General features: G+C 48.2%; 1 protein-coding gene across 1 annotated transcript in view; it reads right to left on the bottom strand.

The window, feature by feature from the left end:
- The window catches only part of MAN1A1 (mannosidase alpha class 1A member 1), a 285232-nt gene that overhangs the window by 215782 nt on the left and 56197 nt on the right, over window positions 1–13253 (bottom strand). The window contains exons 4-6 of the mRNA XM_039914596.1: window positions 10233–10320; window positions 8797–8951; window positions 417–962 (exon numbers count right to left, since the gene is read on the bottom strand). Of these exons, the coding sequence (XP_039770530.1) occupies window positions 417–962; window positions 8797–8951; window positions 10233–10320 (789 nt within the window). The remainder of the gene's footprint in view (window positions 1–416; window positions 963–8796; window positions 8952–10232; window positions 10321–13253) is intronic.

The following is a 13253-nucleotide window of genomic DNA, read 5'->3' as shown; positions in this document are numbered from 1 at the left end:
CAAGGAGCACGGAGCCCGTGCACCGAGCTCGCAGCACCAGGCAACGAGCTCCAAGCGAGGAGCGCCGAGCACTAAGCACTGAGCACGAAGCAAGGAGCCCGGGCACCGAGCTCGGAGCACCAGGCAACGAGCACTAAGCACGGAGCCCGAGCTCGGAGCACTGGGTACGAGCACCGAGCTCCAAGCAAAGAGCCCCGAGCACTGAGCACGAAGCAAGGAGCCCCGAGCGCCTAGGACGGAGCTCGGAGCCCAAGGCAACGAGCACGAAGCACCCGAGCACTAACCGCGGAGGACTTTGCACCGAGCTGGAAGCGAGGAGCACTAACCGCGGGGCCCCGAGCACCTAGGATGGAGCTCGGGGCACCTAGCACGGAGCACCTGCTCGGAGCACCAGGCAAGGAGCACCGAGCACTAACCACGGAGCAAGGAGCTCGGAGCACCAGGCAACGAGCCCTGAGCCCGCAGCCCGGCGCTGCAAGGGCTGGGCACGGAGCGTTGAGCACAAAGCGAGGAGCACCGCGCCCTGAGCAGGGATCCCGGGCGTCTCCAGCGTCCCCGCTGCCCGAGCTCCGTTGCAAACTTGGCCGCTGCAGAGAAGCCGGGCGATGAGCACGAAGGAGAAGGAGGAGGAGAAGGAGGAGCCCGCTCGGTGCACGGCCTCGGAGCTCCCTCGGAGGCGGCAGCGGCACCAACCTCCCCAACAAGGAGAATAAAGTTTGCAGCAGGTCCCCGCCCCCTCCGCTCCGGTCCGCTCCTGCGGGATCCGCTCCGGGATCGCGCACCGGCTCGGGCCCCTCCGACTCGGGGCCAAGTTTCCGAGCTTCGGTCCGCTCCCGATCCGGCTCCGGCTCCGGGTCTTACCCCGCGCCCGGAGAGCCCTCGGCGGGGAGGGGCGGGAGCGACAGCGCCGCCGGACCAATCACAGCTCGCCCCTCCGGGAGGAGCGGGCGCTGATTGGGCGGCTATGGAAGAGGGCGGGGCTAGGGGAGGGGGCGGGGCCTGGAGGAGGGGGCGGGGCCAGGACCCCCGGGGGGGGCGGGGATTGGTCGCTCCACGTTGCGCCCTTTCCTCCAGCGCTCATTCATTCAATCCTATTTATTATTAATACTAATAATATTAGGCTTACAGTCTAATCGGGGGAGACAGACAAGAACAATAGCCATATATCCAATAAATAGGATCAAGACAGACAAGAACAATAATAATGTTGGTCTTTGTTAAGCGCTGACTATGTGCAGAGCACTGTTCTAAGCGCTGGGAGAGATCCAGGGTCATCAGGTTGTCCCTGAGGCTCACAGTTTAATCCCCATTTTACAGATGAGGGAACTGAGGCCCAGAGAAGTGAAGGGACTTGCCCATTTCCTCCCTTCCTTCATTCCATCCTATTTAGTAATAATGATGATGGTATTGGTGAAGCGCTTACTATGTGCAGAGCACTGTTCTAAGCGCTGGGGGAGATCCAGGGGCATCAGGTGGTCCCCACGTGAGGCTCACAGGCTTCATCCCCAGTTTACAGATGAGGGAACTGAGGCCCAGAGAAGTGAAGTGACTTGCCCACTTCTGCCCTTGCTTCATTCCATCCTATTTAATAATAATAATAACAATGATGATGGTATTTGTTAAGCCCTTACTATGTGCAGAGCACTGTTCTAAGCGCTGGGGGAGGTACAGGGCCATCAGATGGTCCCACGTGAGGCTCACAGTCTTATGTTATTATTATTATTATTAACCCCCACTTTATAGGTGAGGTCACTGAGGCCCAGAGAACAACAATAATAATAATGATGTTGGTATTTGTTAAATGCTTACGATGTACAGAGCACTGTTCTAAGCGCTGGGGGAGATCCAGGGTCATCAGGTTGTCCCACGTGAGGCTCACAGTCGTATGTTGTTATTATTATTTTTAACCCCCATTTTACAGGTGAGGTCACTGAGGCCCAGAGAACAATAATAATAATAATAATGTTGGTATTTGTTAAGCTTACTATGTGCAGAGCACTATTCTAAACGCTGGGGGAGATCCAGGGTCATCAGGTTGTCCCACATGAGGCTCACAGTCTTCATCCCCATTTGACAGATGAGGGAACTGAGGCACATTCATTCATTCATTCAATAGTATTTATTGGGCACTTACTATGCGCAGAGCACTGTTCTAAGCGCTGGGGGAGCTACCGGGTCATCGGGTGGTCCCACCTGAGGCTCACAGTCTTCACCCCCATTTGACAGATGAGGTCACTGAGGCACATTCATTCATTCATTCAATAATATTTATTGAGCGCTTACTAGGTGCAGAGCACTGTACTAAGCACTTGGGAGAGTACCCTAGAACAAAAAACACAATCCCTGCCCACTAAGAGCTCAAAGTCTACAGGCTCCAGCCGCTTCATTCCTTCAATCCTATTTATTGAGCACTTACCGGGTGCAGAGCACTGTACTAAGCGCTTGGGGGACTACACTAGGACAATAAACACATTCCCTGCCCACTAGGAGCTCACAGGCTCCAGGCTCCAGGCGCTTTATTCATTCGATCCTATTTATTGAGCGCTTAATGTGTGCAAGACACTGTACTAAGCGCTCGGGAGAGTACCCTAGAACAAAAAACACAATCCCTGCCCACTGAGAGTTCACAGTCTACAGGCTCCAGCCGCTTCATTCCTTCCGTCCTATTTATTGAGCACTTACCGGGTGCAGAGCACTGTACTAAGCGCTTGGGGGACTACACTAGGACAAAAAACAGACACATTCTCTGCCCACCAAGAGCTCAGTCTAAAGGCTCCAGGCGCTTCATTCCTTCCATCCTATTTATTGAGCGCTTACCGTGTGCAGAGCACTGTGCTAAGCGTTTGGGGGAGTAGGACACACCCACAAACAGACACATTCCCTGCCCACTAAGAGCTCGTTGTCTAAAGGCTCCGGGCGCTTCATTCCTTCCATCCTATTTATTGTGTATTCGTGTGTGTATGTGTATGTGTGCACGGTTGGGGCTGCGCGTAGGTGTGAGTGTGTGTTCGTGGCCGTGCGTGTGCACATGTTTGGAGCTGAGTGTATATGCGTGTGTATGCCCGTGGCCGTGTGTGTGTACAGCGCAAGCGCTCAGTACAGTGCTCTGCACACAGTAAGCGCTCAATAAATACGATTGAATGAATGAATGCACGTTTGCAGCTGCGTGTGTGTGTGTGTGTTCATGGTGGTGTGTGTGCATGTTTGTGGCTCTGTGTATGTGCGTGTGTAATTTCGTGCCTGCGAGCTATGTGTGTGTATGCGTGTGTGTGTGTGTGTGTGTGCACGTTCGTGGCTGCGTGTAGGTGTGAGTGTGTGTTCGTGTCTGGGTGCGTGTGCCTGTTTTGCGGCCGTGTGTGGGCACATGTTTGTGGCTGCGTGTGGGTGTGAGTGTGTGTTCGTGTCTGGGTGCGTGTGCCTGTTTTGCGGCCGTGTGCGTGCACATGTTTGTGGCTGCGTGTGGGTGTGAGTGTGCATGGCCGTGGCCGTGTGTGTGTACAGTGCAAGCGCTTTGTACAGTGCCCTGCGCACAGTAAGCACTCAATAGGTACCACTGAATGAATGCATGTTTGTGGCTGCGTGTAGGTGTGGGTGTGCACGTTTGTGGCTGTGTGTATACGTGTGTGTGTGTGCGTGCGTGTTTGTGGTTGTGTGTGTGAGTGTGAAAGGACAGTGTGTGCAATGCACTTCGGCTCTTTCGATGCTCCCTCTCCCTCCTTGGCTCCCTTTCCGCCTTCCGCGTCCGGGCCGGGGCGGAGGGGCAGCTCAGGGCAGGGGAAGGGTGGTCCCGGGGTCACTGCTGTCCATCCGGCCATCTGTCCCTCCATCCATCCATCCAAGCGGCGTGGCTCAGTGGAAAGGGCCCGGGCTTGGGAGTCAGAGGTCGCGGGTTCCAATGCTGACTCTACCCCCTTGTCAGCCGGGTGACTGTGGGCCAGTCACTTCACTTCTCTGTGCCTCGGTTCCCTCATCTGTCAAATGGGGATGAAAACTGTGAGCCTCACGTGGGACGACCTGATGGCCCTGGATCTCCCCCAGCGCTTAGAACGGTGCTCTGCACGTAGTAAGCGCTTAACAAATACCGCCACTATCATAAGTACAGTGTCTGGCACATAGTAAGCGTTTAACAAATACCGTTATTATTATTATTACTATTATCCGACCCTCCATCCCTCCATTCACCCCGAGGAGAAGAGAAAGAGGCTCTTTCCCTGACCTCCACCGGAGGAACCCACTTACCCACCCGGGACACGGGATTCCAGATGGGCTTCCCTCTTCCCCCTTTCCTCTTTTCCCACTCCCTTCTGCAGCCCCCTGACTTGCTCCCTTTGCTCTTCCCCCCTCCCCCAGCCCCACGGCACTTATGTCCGTATCTGTCATTTATTTATTTGTACTGATATCTGTCTCCACCCCCTCTAGACTGTAAGCTCGTTGTGGGCAGGGAATGGGTCTTATTGTTGTATTGTCCTCTCCCGAGCGCTTAGTACAGGGAATGGATCTGTTTATTGTTGTATTGTACTCTCCCGAGCCCTTAGTACAGTGCTCTGCAAGCAGTAAAGCAGCAGAAGCAGCGTGGCTCAGGGGAAAGAGCACGGGCTTTGGAGTCGGAGGTCATGAGTTCGAATCCCAGCTCTGCCACTTGTCAGCTGTGTGACTTTGGGCAAGTCACTTCACTTCTCTGTGCCTCAGTTCCCTCATCTGTAAAATGGGGATTAAGACTGTGAGCCCCACGTGGGACAATCTGATCACCTTGTATCCCCCCAGCGCTTAGAACAGTGCTTTGCACATAGTAAGCGCTTTACAAATGCCAACATTATTAGTAAATGCTCAATGAATACGATTGAATGAGTGAACGGGCCTCCCCGACCCGACCCGTCCACTGTACTAAGTCCAGGTGTCTCCCCTGCTCAGTTCCTTCATCCCCTGGACTTGTAGAAGCTGGTGGATCAACCGAGGCAGAGAGATTTGAAGGATCTCTCCTCCCAAACCCCCAAGTCGTAAAGAGAAAAACTCTGGGGCCCCCAATCCCTCTCGCCCCTTTCCCTGGCCCTTCAGATCTGACAGCTGTTATTTGATTTTGGAGGGAAAATAAAGTCGCTTTCAAAATATTAGACCGCACAAAAACTCAAAAGGTAAATGCATGGTTATGATTGCGGACTAACTTCAGGGTGGAGGGTGCCGTGTTCATTTGAATACGGCTTTTTTCCACTTTCCAGTTGGATCGCAGTTGACCTGAGTTTATAAGGAAAGGGAATCGATCGTCCATACTTGTCTTTTAACCTGTAAATCGATGCGCAGAGACTTGGCCACAATATTTTGATTGCTGTCATGAAATTCTGTTCCCAGCAGAGTGCAGTATGCCACAAGGTGGATAGCAAGATGAGCCTTGTCAGGAAAATGGAAAAAGAAAATAAACAGGATGAGTGCTTTATTTTTTATTTTTTTGGTAAAATAGTAAAATATTGAATGAAAAAGCAACTGTTATTTTAAACGACCATTATAAAACACTAATGGATTGAAATATATATCTTCCGCTTCAAACACCACACTGCCTATTCAGTGGTTTCCCCACCTGGAAATATATTATTTTTCAGGAATCGCCCAGAAATCCAATTTCTGTGTGTGATCACGTTATGGGACATCATTTAATAGCCTAAAGATTAGCCTTTTAAAAATATGGAAATGTTTTCGGTGTCCACAGGAACGTCGAGATGCTAAAACCTAAATTATTACCCAGCCAATTTATGAACCCACTTTTAGAATGCTTATTAAAGAGGCGTTGAGGGGAAAAGACACAAAAGTAGTTTTGCATATTAATGTTAAAATGTGAACAGAAAACCAGATTGGGCAGGCTCACATTTACCAAAACTGTCTGCATTGCAGGCCAACTAAAAAAATGTGGCAAAGGTGTTGAGATAGCAATAGTTGTTCAAGGGACCGTTAAAAGCTGGTAGAATCCATTCAGTAGTATTTATTGAGCGCTTACTATGTGCAGAGCACTGTACTAAGCGCTTGGAATGAACAAGTCGGCAACAGATAGAGACAGTCCCTGCCGTTTGACGGGCCTACGGTCCAATCGGGGGAGACGGACAGACGAGAACAATGGCAATAAAATCCACCTAGGCTGTACATCTCCTACAGAAATTCCAGTGCGACGCTCAGTCTACCTTTCTGTTGCATCATTCGTAGGAAAAGTGATCTCGTATTTCTTCAAAGATCTGTCAATCTGACTTTCATAATTTAGAAAAGAAACTGGTGGTGGGTGTGCTCTGGGGCAAATTTAAGGATGTCTGCTCCCCAGTTAGAAGTTAGAAGAAGGAGAAGCTGTTGTAGCCAAAGCAAGAAGCGGTGGAAGCCACCAGGGAAGTGAAAGCAAGGATCGGGATCAGAGAAGAAGGCCACTAACCCATCGAATCGGACATTTTTTCCTTCCTCTAGTTGGCCAGTCTTGGAAATGGCCGCATGCCTACTTGCCCAAAACAGACAACACTTTTTGCTGGGCGAGTTGATGATTCCAGGGAGTAGCTCTGGGGGAAACCGATCTGGTAAAACAGAAGAAAAAGTGGGATGGCTATTATTCATTTATTCATTCAATAGTATTTATTGAGTGCTTACTATGTGCAGCGCACTGTATTAAGCGCTTGGAATATACAATTCGGCAACAGATAGAGACAAACCCTGCCCAATGATGGGCTCACAGTCTAATCGGGGGAGACAGACGGACAAAAACAAGACAACATAAGCACGACACATGGAATCAAGGGGATGTACACCTCATTAACAAAATAAATAGGGTAATAAAAATATATACAAATGAGCACAGTGCTGAAGGGAGAAGGGGAGGAGCAGAGGGAAAGGGGGCTTAACTGTTATGTTCTTTGTATTTTGTGAATTCCTAGGGTTGGGTAATACTAGGGCTGTTTTTCTGTAGGAACATAATAATAATAATAATAATAATAATAATAATTATGGTATTTGTTAAGTGCTTACTATGTGCAGAGCACTGTTCTAAGCGCTGGGGTACATTCAGGGTAATCAGACTGTCCCTCGTGGGGCTCACATTTTTTAATCCCCATTTTTACAGATGAGGTAACTGAGGCACAGAGAAGTTAAGTGACTTGCCCAAGGTCACACAGCAGACAAGTGGAGGAGCCGGACTTAGAATCCCAACTCCCAAGTCCGGGCTCTTTCCACTAAGCCACGCTGTGCCAGAATGGAGTTCTTAGCTCTGGGTGTGAGGATAAAGCACGCAGTCCTGATGCCTGCTCTGTTTTCAGGCAAACAAATGTCTGCCTACTGAGTATTGTCATAATCTTGGACACTTTCCTGAAAGCCCCTCAAGGTCATCCAAGTAAATTGAGATTTGTTTTTTTTAAGGGTATTTGTTAAGCGCTTACTATGTGCCAAGCACTGTACTAATGCTGGGAAAGATACAAGATAATCAGGTTGGACACAGTCCCTGCCTACCTGGGGCTCACAGTCTTAATCCCCACTTTACAGATGAGGTAACTGAGACACAGAGAAGTTAAGTGACTTGCCTCAAGTCACGCAGCAGACCCAAGTCCTCGTTACTTCGAGGCCCGTGCTCTTTCCATTAGGTCTCATAACCTGGAAGACTGCCTGCTGTCCAGGAGCACTGGAAGCCATTCTCAGACCTTCCACTCCCCTTTCCCTATTTAGAAAAGAAAATACTGCAAAATCCAAAGGTTTGTTTGATTTTCTAGGCAATCAGAATGTAACTTCAGAATTGAGACACTATCCAATGATCTCTAAAAAAAGGTCCATAAAACCTAGAGCTATTGTTTTAAGGTAAGTACAGTAATTTGAATTCAAAAAGTGTCTAATGTTTAATGTCTTATTTACATTTTAGGTAATTCTCCTTTCGGAATTGCTGGGGTTTTTTTTTTTCAACCTCTGGGGAGAATATTTTTCTCCTTGAGATTCATTCATTCATTCAATAGTATTTATTGAGCGCTTACTATGTGCAGAGCACTGTACTAAGCGCTTGGAACGTACAAATCTGTAACAGAGACAGTTCCTGCCCTTTGACGGGCTTACAGTCTAATCGGGGAGACAGACAAAAACAGTAGCAATAAATAGAATCAAGAGATGTATTACAAGTTCCCCAATCTCCAAGTGGAGGACTTTTTTAACATTTTTTTTCCCACCCTTCAGTTTCAGTCTTCTCTTTCTCCTCTGGATCCCCTCTTCAAACCTCTTTCGAGTTGCCGTGCAGGAGAATGGAAAGAGAGAGTAAGGAAAACATCTATAGAATTCCCCACCCCGCAAGCTAGGATTCGGGACTAGACCCAGTTCTAGATCCACAACAAGACCAGAAAATTGGCCATGGCTTCAGGCAGATTTGCTGATGTCAGGGCTCCTAGGGTGGACTCTGAACTGGGACTGACACGTGGTCCTCCGAACATTAGCCTTGTCCGCACAGGGCAACAGAAACCTGTTTGGGGCAGGAGGTGTTTTGCCCTCGGGAAGATTCAGGTCCCAAATGGATATTTCCACTGGAAAAAAATACCTCCCAAATACCTGTATAGATGCAGACAGGGGCGTTCAGTAAACATCAGTAGTCACAACAGGAGAAAAACAGCCAAATCAGGGAAAGGTCTGCTGAGAGATGGATCTTTTTATTGACCCCCTCAGCCTCTGCCACCCCGAAACAGTTGTTCAGAGTTCCCGTCTTCTACCCTGCTATAGGGTCCATTCTCTGAGGCCAATTTTGAAAAACTGAACTTCACTCCCTCCCTCCCTTCTGAGGAGACTGCATTCTGTCCTATCCCCTACCTTGGAAGGAAATAGAAAAACACCTGTAGCACAAAGCCTCCATAAATCTTCGGAAAGCCTGGAGGCTGCTGTCCCAACGGCAGTCCTTACGGTTGCCCTTTAGACTCTGAACCGTGAGGAGCCTGAAATTCTGCTCTTCTAACCACTGCACCCAACTATTGTTTTTTAATTTTGTGTATTTACCCTTGTGTTTTATGCTGTCTTAATATTTGCAATTTGACCTCGGGCAAGTCACTTCAGTTCTCTGTGCATCAGTTACCTCATCTGTAAAATGGAGATTGAGACTGCGAGCCGCATGTTGGACAGGGACTGTGCCCAACCTGATTACCTGGTATCTACCCCAGCCCTTAGAACAGTGCTTGGCTTTTAGTAAGGGCTCAACAGATACCGTCATCATCATCATCATTATTTGATTGTTTCATCACTCCTGATGTCTGTCTCCAGTCCCTTCTCCCTACTTAATGTTCTTAGACTGTGACCCCCACCTCCCAAGGGACAGGAGCCATGTCTCATTCCCAGCAGTTTATTCTTTCCCAGTGCTCAGTACAGTGCTCTGCAATCAATTAATCAAGTAATCATATTTACTGAGCGCTTGCTGTGTGCAGAGCACTGCCCTAAGCGCTTGGGAGAGTACAACACGACTATGTAACGGACATATTCCCTGCCCACAACGAGCTTCCAGTCTAGAGGACAAGCTTACAGTATAGTAAGTACTTAATACATACTATTACTCCTCCCTGTAGCTCACATTCAGGTTGGAACCCAAAAGTCGATAGTTCCAGGAATCACTAAAGGTCAGAAAAGAGAAAGCCGCAAGCAGATTTGCCACGTGACGCACACCATAATTATTATTTTTACTATTATTAATCACACACATTCAGCTGGGCTCTCTGGAACTACAGCCCAACTCCACAACCGGTCTTGGCCGGGCTCGTTGCCAGGCGAGGTTGGGCCTGGACTGGACTCATATACCGGGTCCTCAGAGCTCCCTGCAGATCCAATTAGGAAAGGGACTGAACTGGAATACTAACAATATTAATAATAATAATTGTGGTATTTTTTAAGTGCTTACTATGTGCCAAGAACTGTACTAAACACTGAGGGGGGTGATACAAGCAATTGATCAATTTATCAGTGGTATTTCTTGAGCACTTACTAGGTGCGGCTCACTGGACTAAACGCTTTGGGAGAATACAACAGAGTTGGCAGACACGTTCCCTGCCCATAAATTAGCATTTCTCACACTGTTCTTCTCTGAAGACATTAATGAAGGTTGATGAAAGTTCACATTAATAAAAGTTAGATTGACAGATGGTCTGCAAATTTCACTTGAACATATCCCAGATAAAGTAGAGTGAGAACACTGCAGTTTTAGATCTCTGTCAAATATTGGCAGCATTATTTTGGTTACATAGGTACCTGTGGATTAACCTGACGTTATAAATAAAAGGCCCGGAGAATTAACGTAGGAAAGGACACACTTGCTATCACTGGAGATTTTCAGGTAACCCACTAGTAAACATCCTAAAAAGAAAATAAGCACAGAATAAAAATCAGACACTGTCAGTGAATTACTGATGAACCTCAGGGATGATAGAATGAGTTAATTGTGAAGAAAAAAATAGTCTTTCTGGAGAAAAGTGTTTGGTTATACTTCTATATGTAAAGGAAGAAAAATCAGAACCATCTTAACCACAGTTTAAGCCTTACGATGTCAAACTGACCTCAGGATGTGGCAGACAGGATGATGTTAACTCTGAGTTTAAAACATCCAGAAGCCTCTCGGGGGCTCTGGAAAGTTGTAGCAAATATGATCTCGTGTATAACGGGGAGGAGCTTACAGCTGATGTAATATCTAGAAAAATTGTTTCCTGGCTTGGGCATCAATTTAAAAATAATCTTTAATCTTTTCATAGGCAATCCTAAATGCGTATGTGTGGCAATTTATCAAAGAAAAGATAAGAGAGTGACTCTAGTGACTCCAGATCAAAAGACAAGACCTTACCCTTCACTAAAGCCCTCCTAATGTGCCCCGGATATCAAGATGGGCAATGAACTGAGTGACTTTGCTGAGCATGGGGAATATTTGTGCCTTGACTAGTTTGGCTGATTTATTTTCCCGCAGAAATGCGATTTATCACGGGCCTAATTTGGGAGAGGATTCTGTCCCCAGCCTAGACTGACTGGATGGGATACAGTCCAGGAAACTGTGATCAGTGTGCTTTCTCTGTTCCTGACCTCAGCCTTCTGCCAAAGGACCTGTTTTTGTTTGCAGAAGCACTGAGTGAACCACGCCGGCTCCAACTGGGCAGGACAAAAGAGGCCTCCCTCTCCCCCAGACCTAGGGGAAAGGTAAGAGCTGTAACTTTCCTCTCCTGGCCTGTGTGCATTTCCTACACACCGAAGCTGGTTTTAAATCTTGAAAAGGCTCTGCCTTTCCTCTCCCCCCTTCTCCCTGCCTTGCCAGCCAAACCGGTTTCCCATCTCTTTCTCCTCTCCCCTCGGTAAGGGCAGGCTCTTAAAAGGAGAATGTTTGGTAGCTGAGCTCTGATAAAATGATGCCCGACAGGAGCTCTGCCTTCTGGCAGAGTAGAGAGGGGAAAGATGGATGTCTTGGCGTTTAGTGGACCAGGACTATCCATCACGGTACTGGGCTCCCAACCTGACTGCCAAATAGCAGGGCCATCTACAGGCTAGTTCTTCTAGGGCAGCATTTCATCTTCCCAGCACTAGCTGCGGAAAGACCCCTTGGGTCTGCAGGGAAAAACCATCTCTGGGCTGGAAATCCAGCCCAGCTTGGCTCCCCCGGAGCGGATAGAGGACGGGCCTGGGAGTCGGAAGGTCATGGGTTCTCACCCCTTCTCCGCCTCTTGTCTGCCCTGTGGCCCTTGGCTTCACTTCTCTGGGCCTCAGTTACTTCATCTGGAAAATGGGAATTGAGACTGTGAGCCCCATGTGGACTGTGTTCCACCTGATAAACTTGTGTCTGTTAATAATGTTGGTATTTGTTAAGCGCTTACTATGTGCCGAGCACCGTTCTAAGCGCTGGGGTAGACACAGGGGGATCAGGTTGTCCCACGTGGGGCTCACAGTCTTCATCCCCATTTTACAGATGAGGTAACCGAGGCACCGAGAAGTTAAGTGACTTGCCCGAAGTCACCCAGCTGACAAGTGGCCGATCCGGGATTCGAACCCATGACCTCTGACTCCAAAGCCCATGCTCCTTCCACTGAGCCCGCTGCTTCCTGTTCTGGGTAGGGTACCTGGCACGTAGTAAGGGCTTAACTCATACCACAGTTAACAAATACCTCAATTATTACGTGACCATCCACATATGCACCAAGCCGTTGCACATATGTGACCATTCTCATATACTCCCAAACCACATATGGGACCATCCACACTTTTCCCAAACCATTTCCCAAAGGGACTGTCCACACATTCCCCAAACCATCGCACAGAAGCAGCATGGCCTTGTGGATAGAGCATAGGCCTGGGAGTCAGAAGGTCATGGGTTCTAATCCCAGCTCCGCCACTTGTCTGCTGTGTGACCTTGGGCAAATCACTTTATTTCTCTGGGCCTCAGTTACCTCATCTGTTAAATGGAGATTCAGACTGTGAGTACCACATGGGACAGGGGCTTTGTCCAACCCAATTTGCTTGCACCCACCCCAGCACTTAATACAGTGCTCAACATATAGTAAGCGCTTGACAAATACCACAGTTATTATTTTTATTATTAATCACACACATTCAGCTGGACTCTCTGGAACAGCAGTCCAACTCCACCACCGGTCCGAACCTGGCTCGTTGCCAGGCAAGGTTGGGCTGGACTGGACTCATATACCAGGCCCTGAGAGCTCCCTGCAGAGCCAGTTAGAAAAGGGATTGAACTGGAATAATGTTAATAATAATAATAATTGTGGTATTTGTTAAGTGCTTTCTATGTGCCAAGTACTATACTAAGCACTGTGGTGGATACAAGCAAATCAGGTTGGACACAGTCCCTGTCTCACATGAGACTCACAATCTTAATCCCCATTTTCCAGGTGAAGTAACTGAGACCCAGAGAAGTGAAGTGGCTTGCCCTGTGCTAAGAGCTAGAGTGGCTACAAAATAATCAGGTTGGACACAGTCCCTGTTCCGTATTAGGCACCTGAATCTTTAGATCAGTTCCAACCTGCTTAGCTTGTATCTACCCCAGTGCTCAGTTCAGTGCCTGGAACATAGTAAGCACTAAAGAAATACCATTTTAAAAATATTTAAAAAATAGAGAACTGTTGAAAATAATCAGAGAACTGTTGACCCAGAACAAGGGAGAAAAAAAGACAAGCAGAAGAGTCCACAGATGACTTAGGCTGAGGACGTACTGTGTGGGAAGGATGGATGTTAACATTAAGAACATCAAACCCTGAGCACTGGATTGCCTTATGGTTCATCCAGGGCAGGACTCTCTC

This window comes from Ornithorhynchus anatinus, chromosome 2 (genome assembly GCF_004115215.2).
Source record: "Ornithorhynchus anatinus isolate Pmale09 chromosome 2, mOrnAna1.pri.v4, whole genome shotgun sequence".
Lineage (NCBI taxonomy): Eukaryota > Metazoa > Chordata > Mammalia > Monotremata > Ornithorhynchidae > Ornithorhynchus > Ornithorhynchus anatinus.
This window is presented reverse-complemented; position numbering and strand designations above follow the sequence as displayed.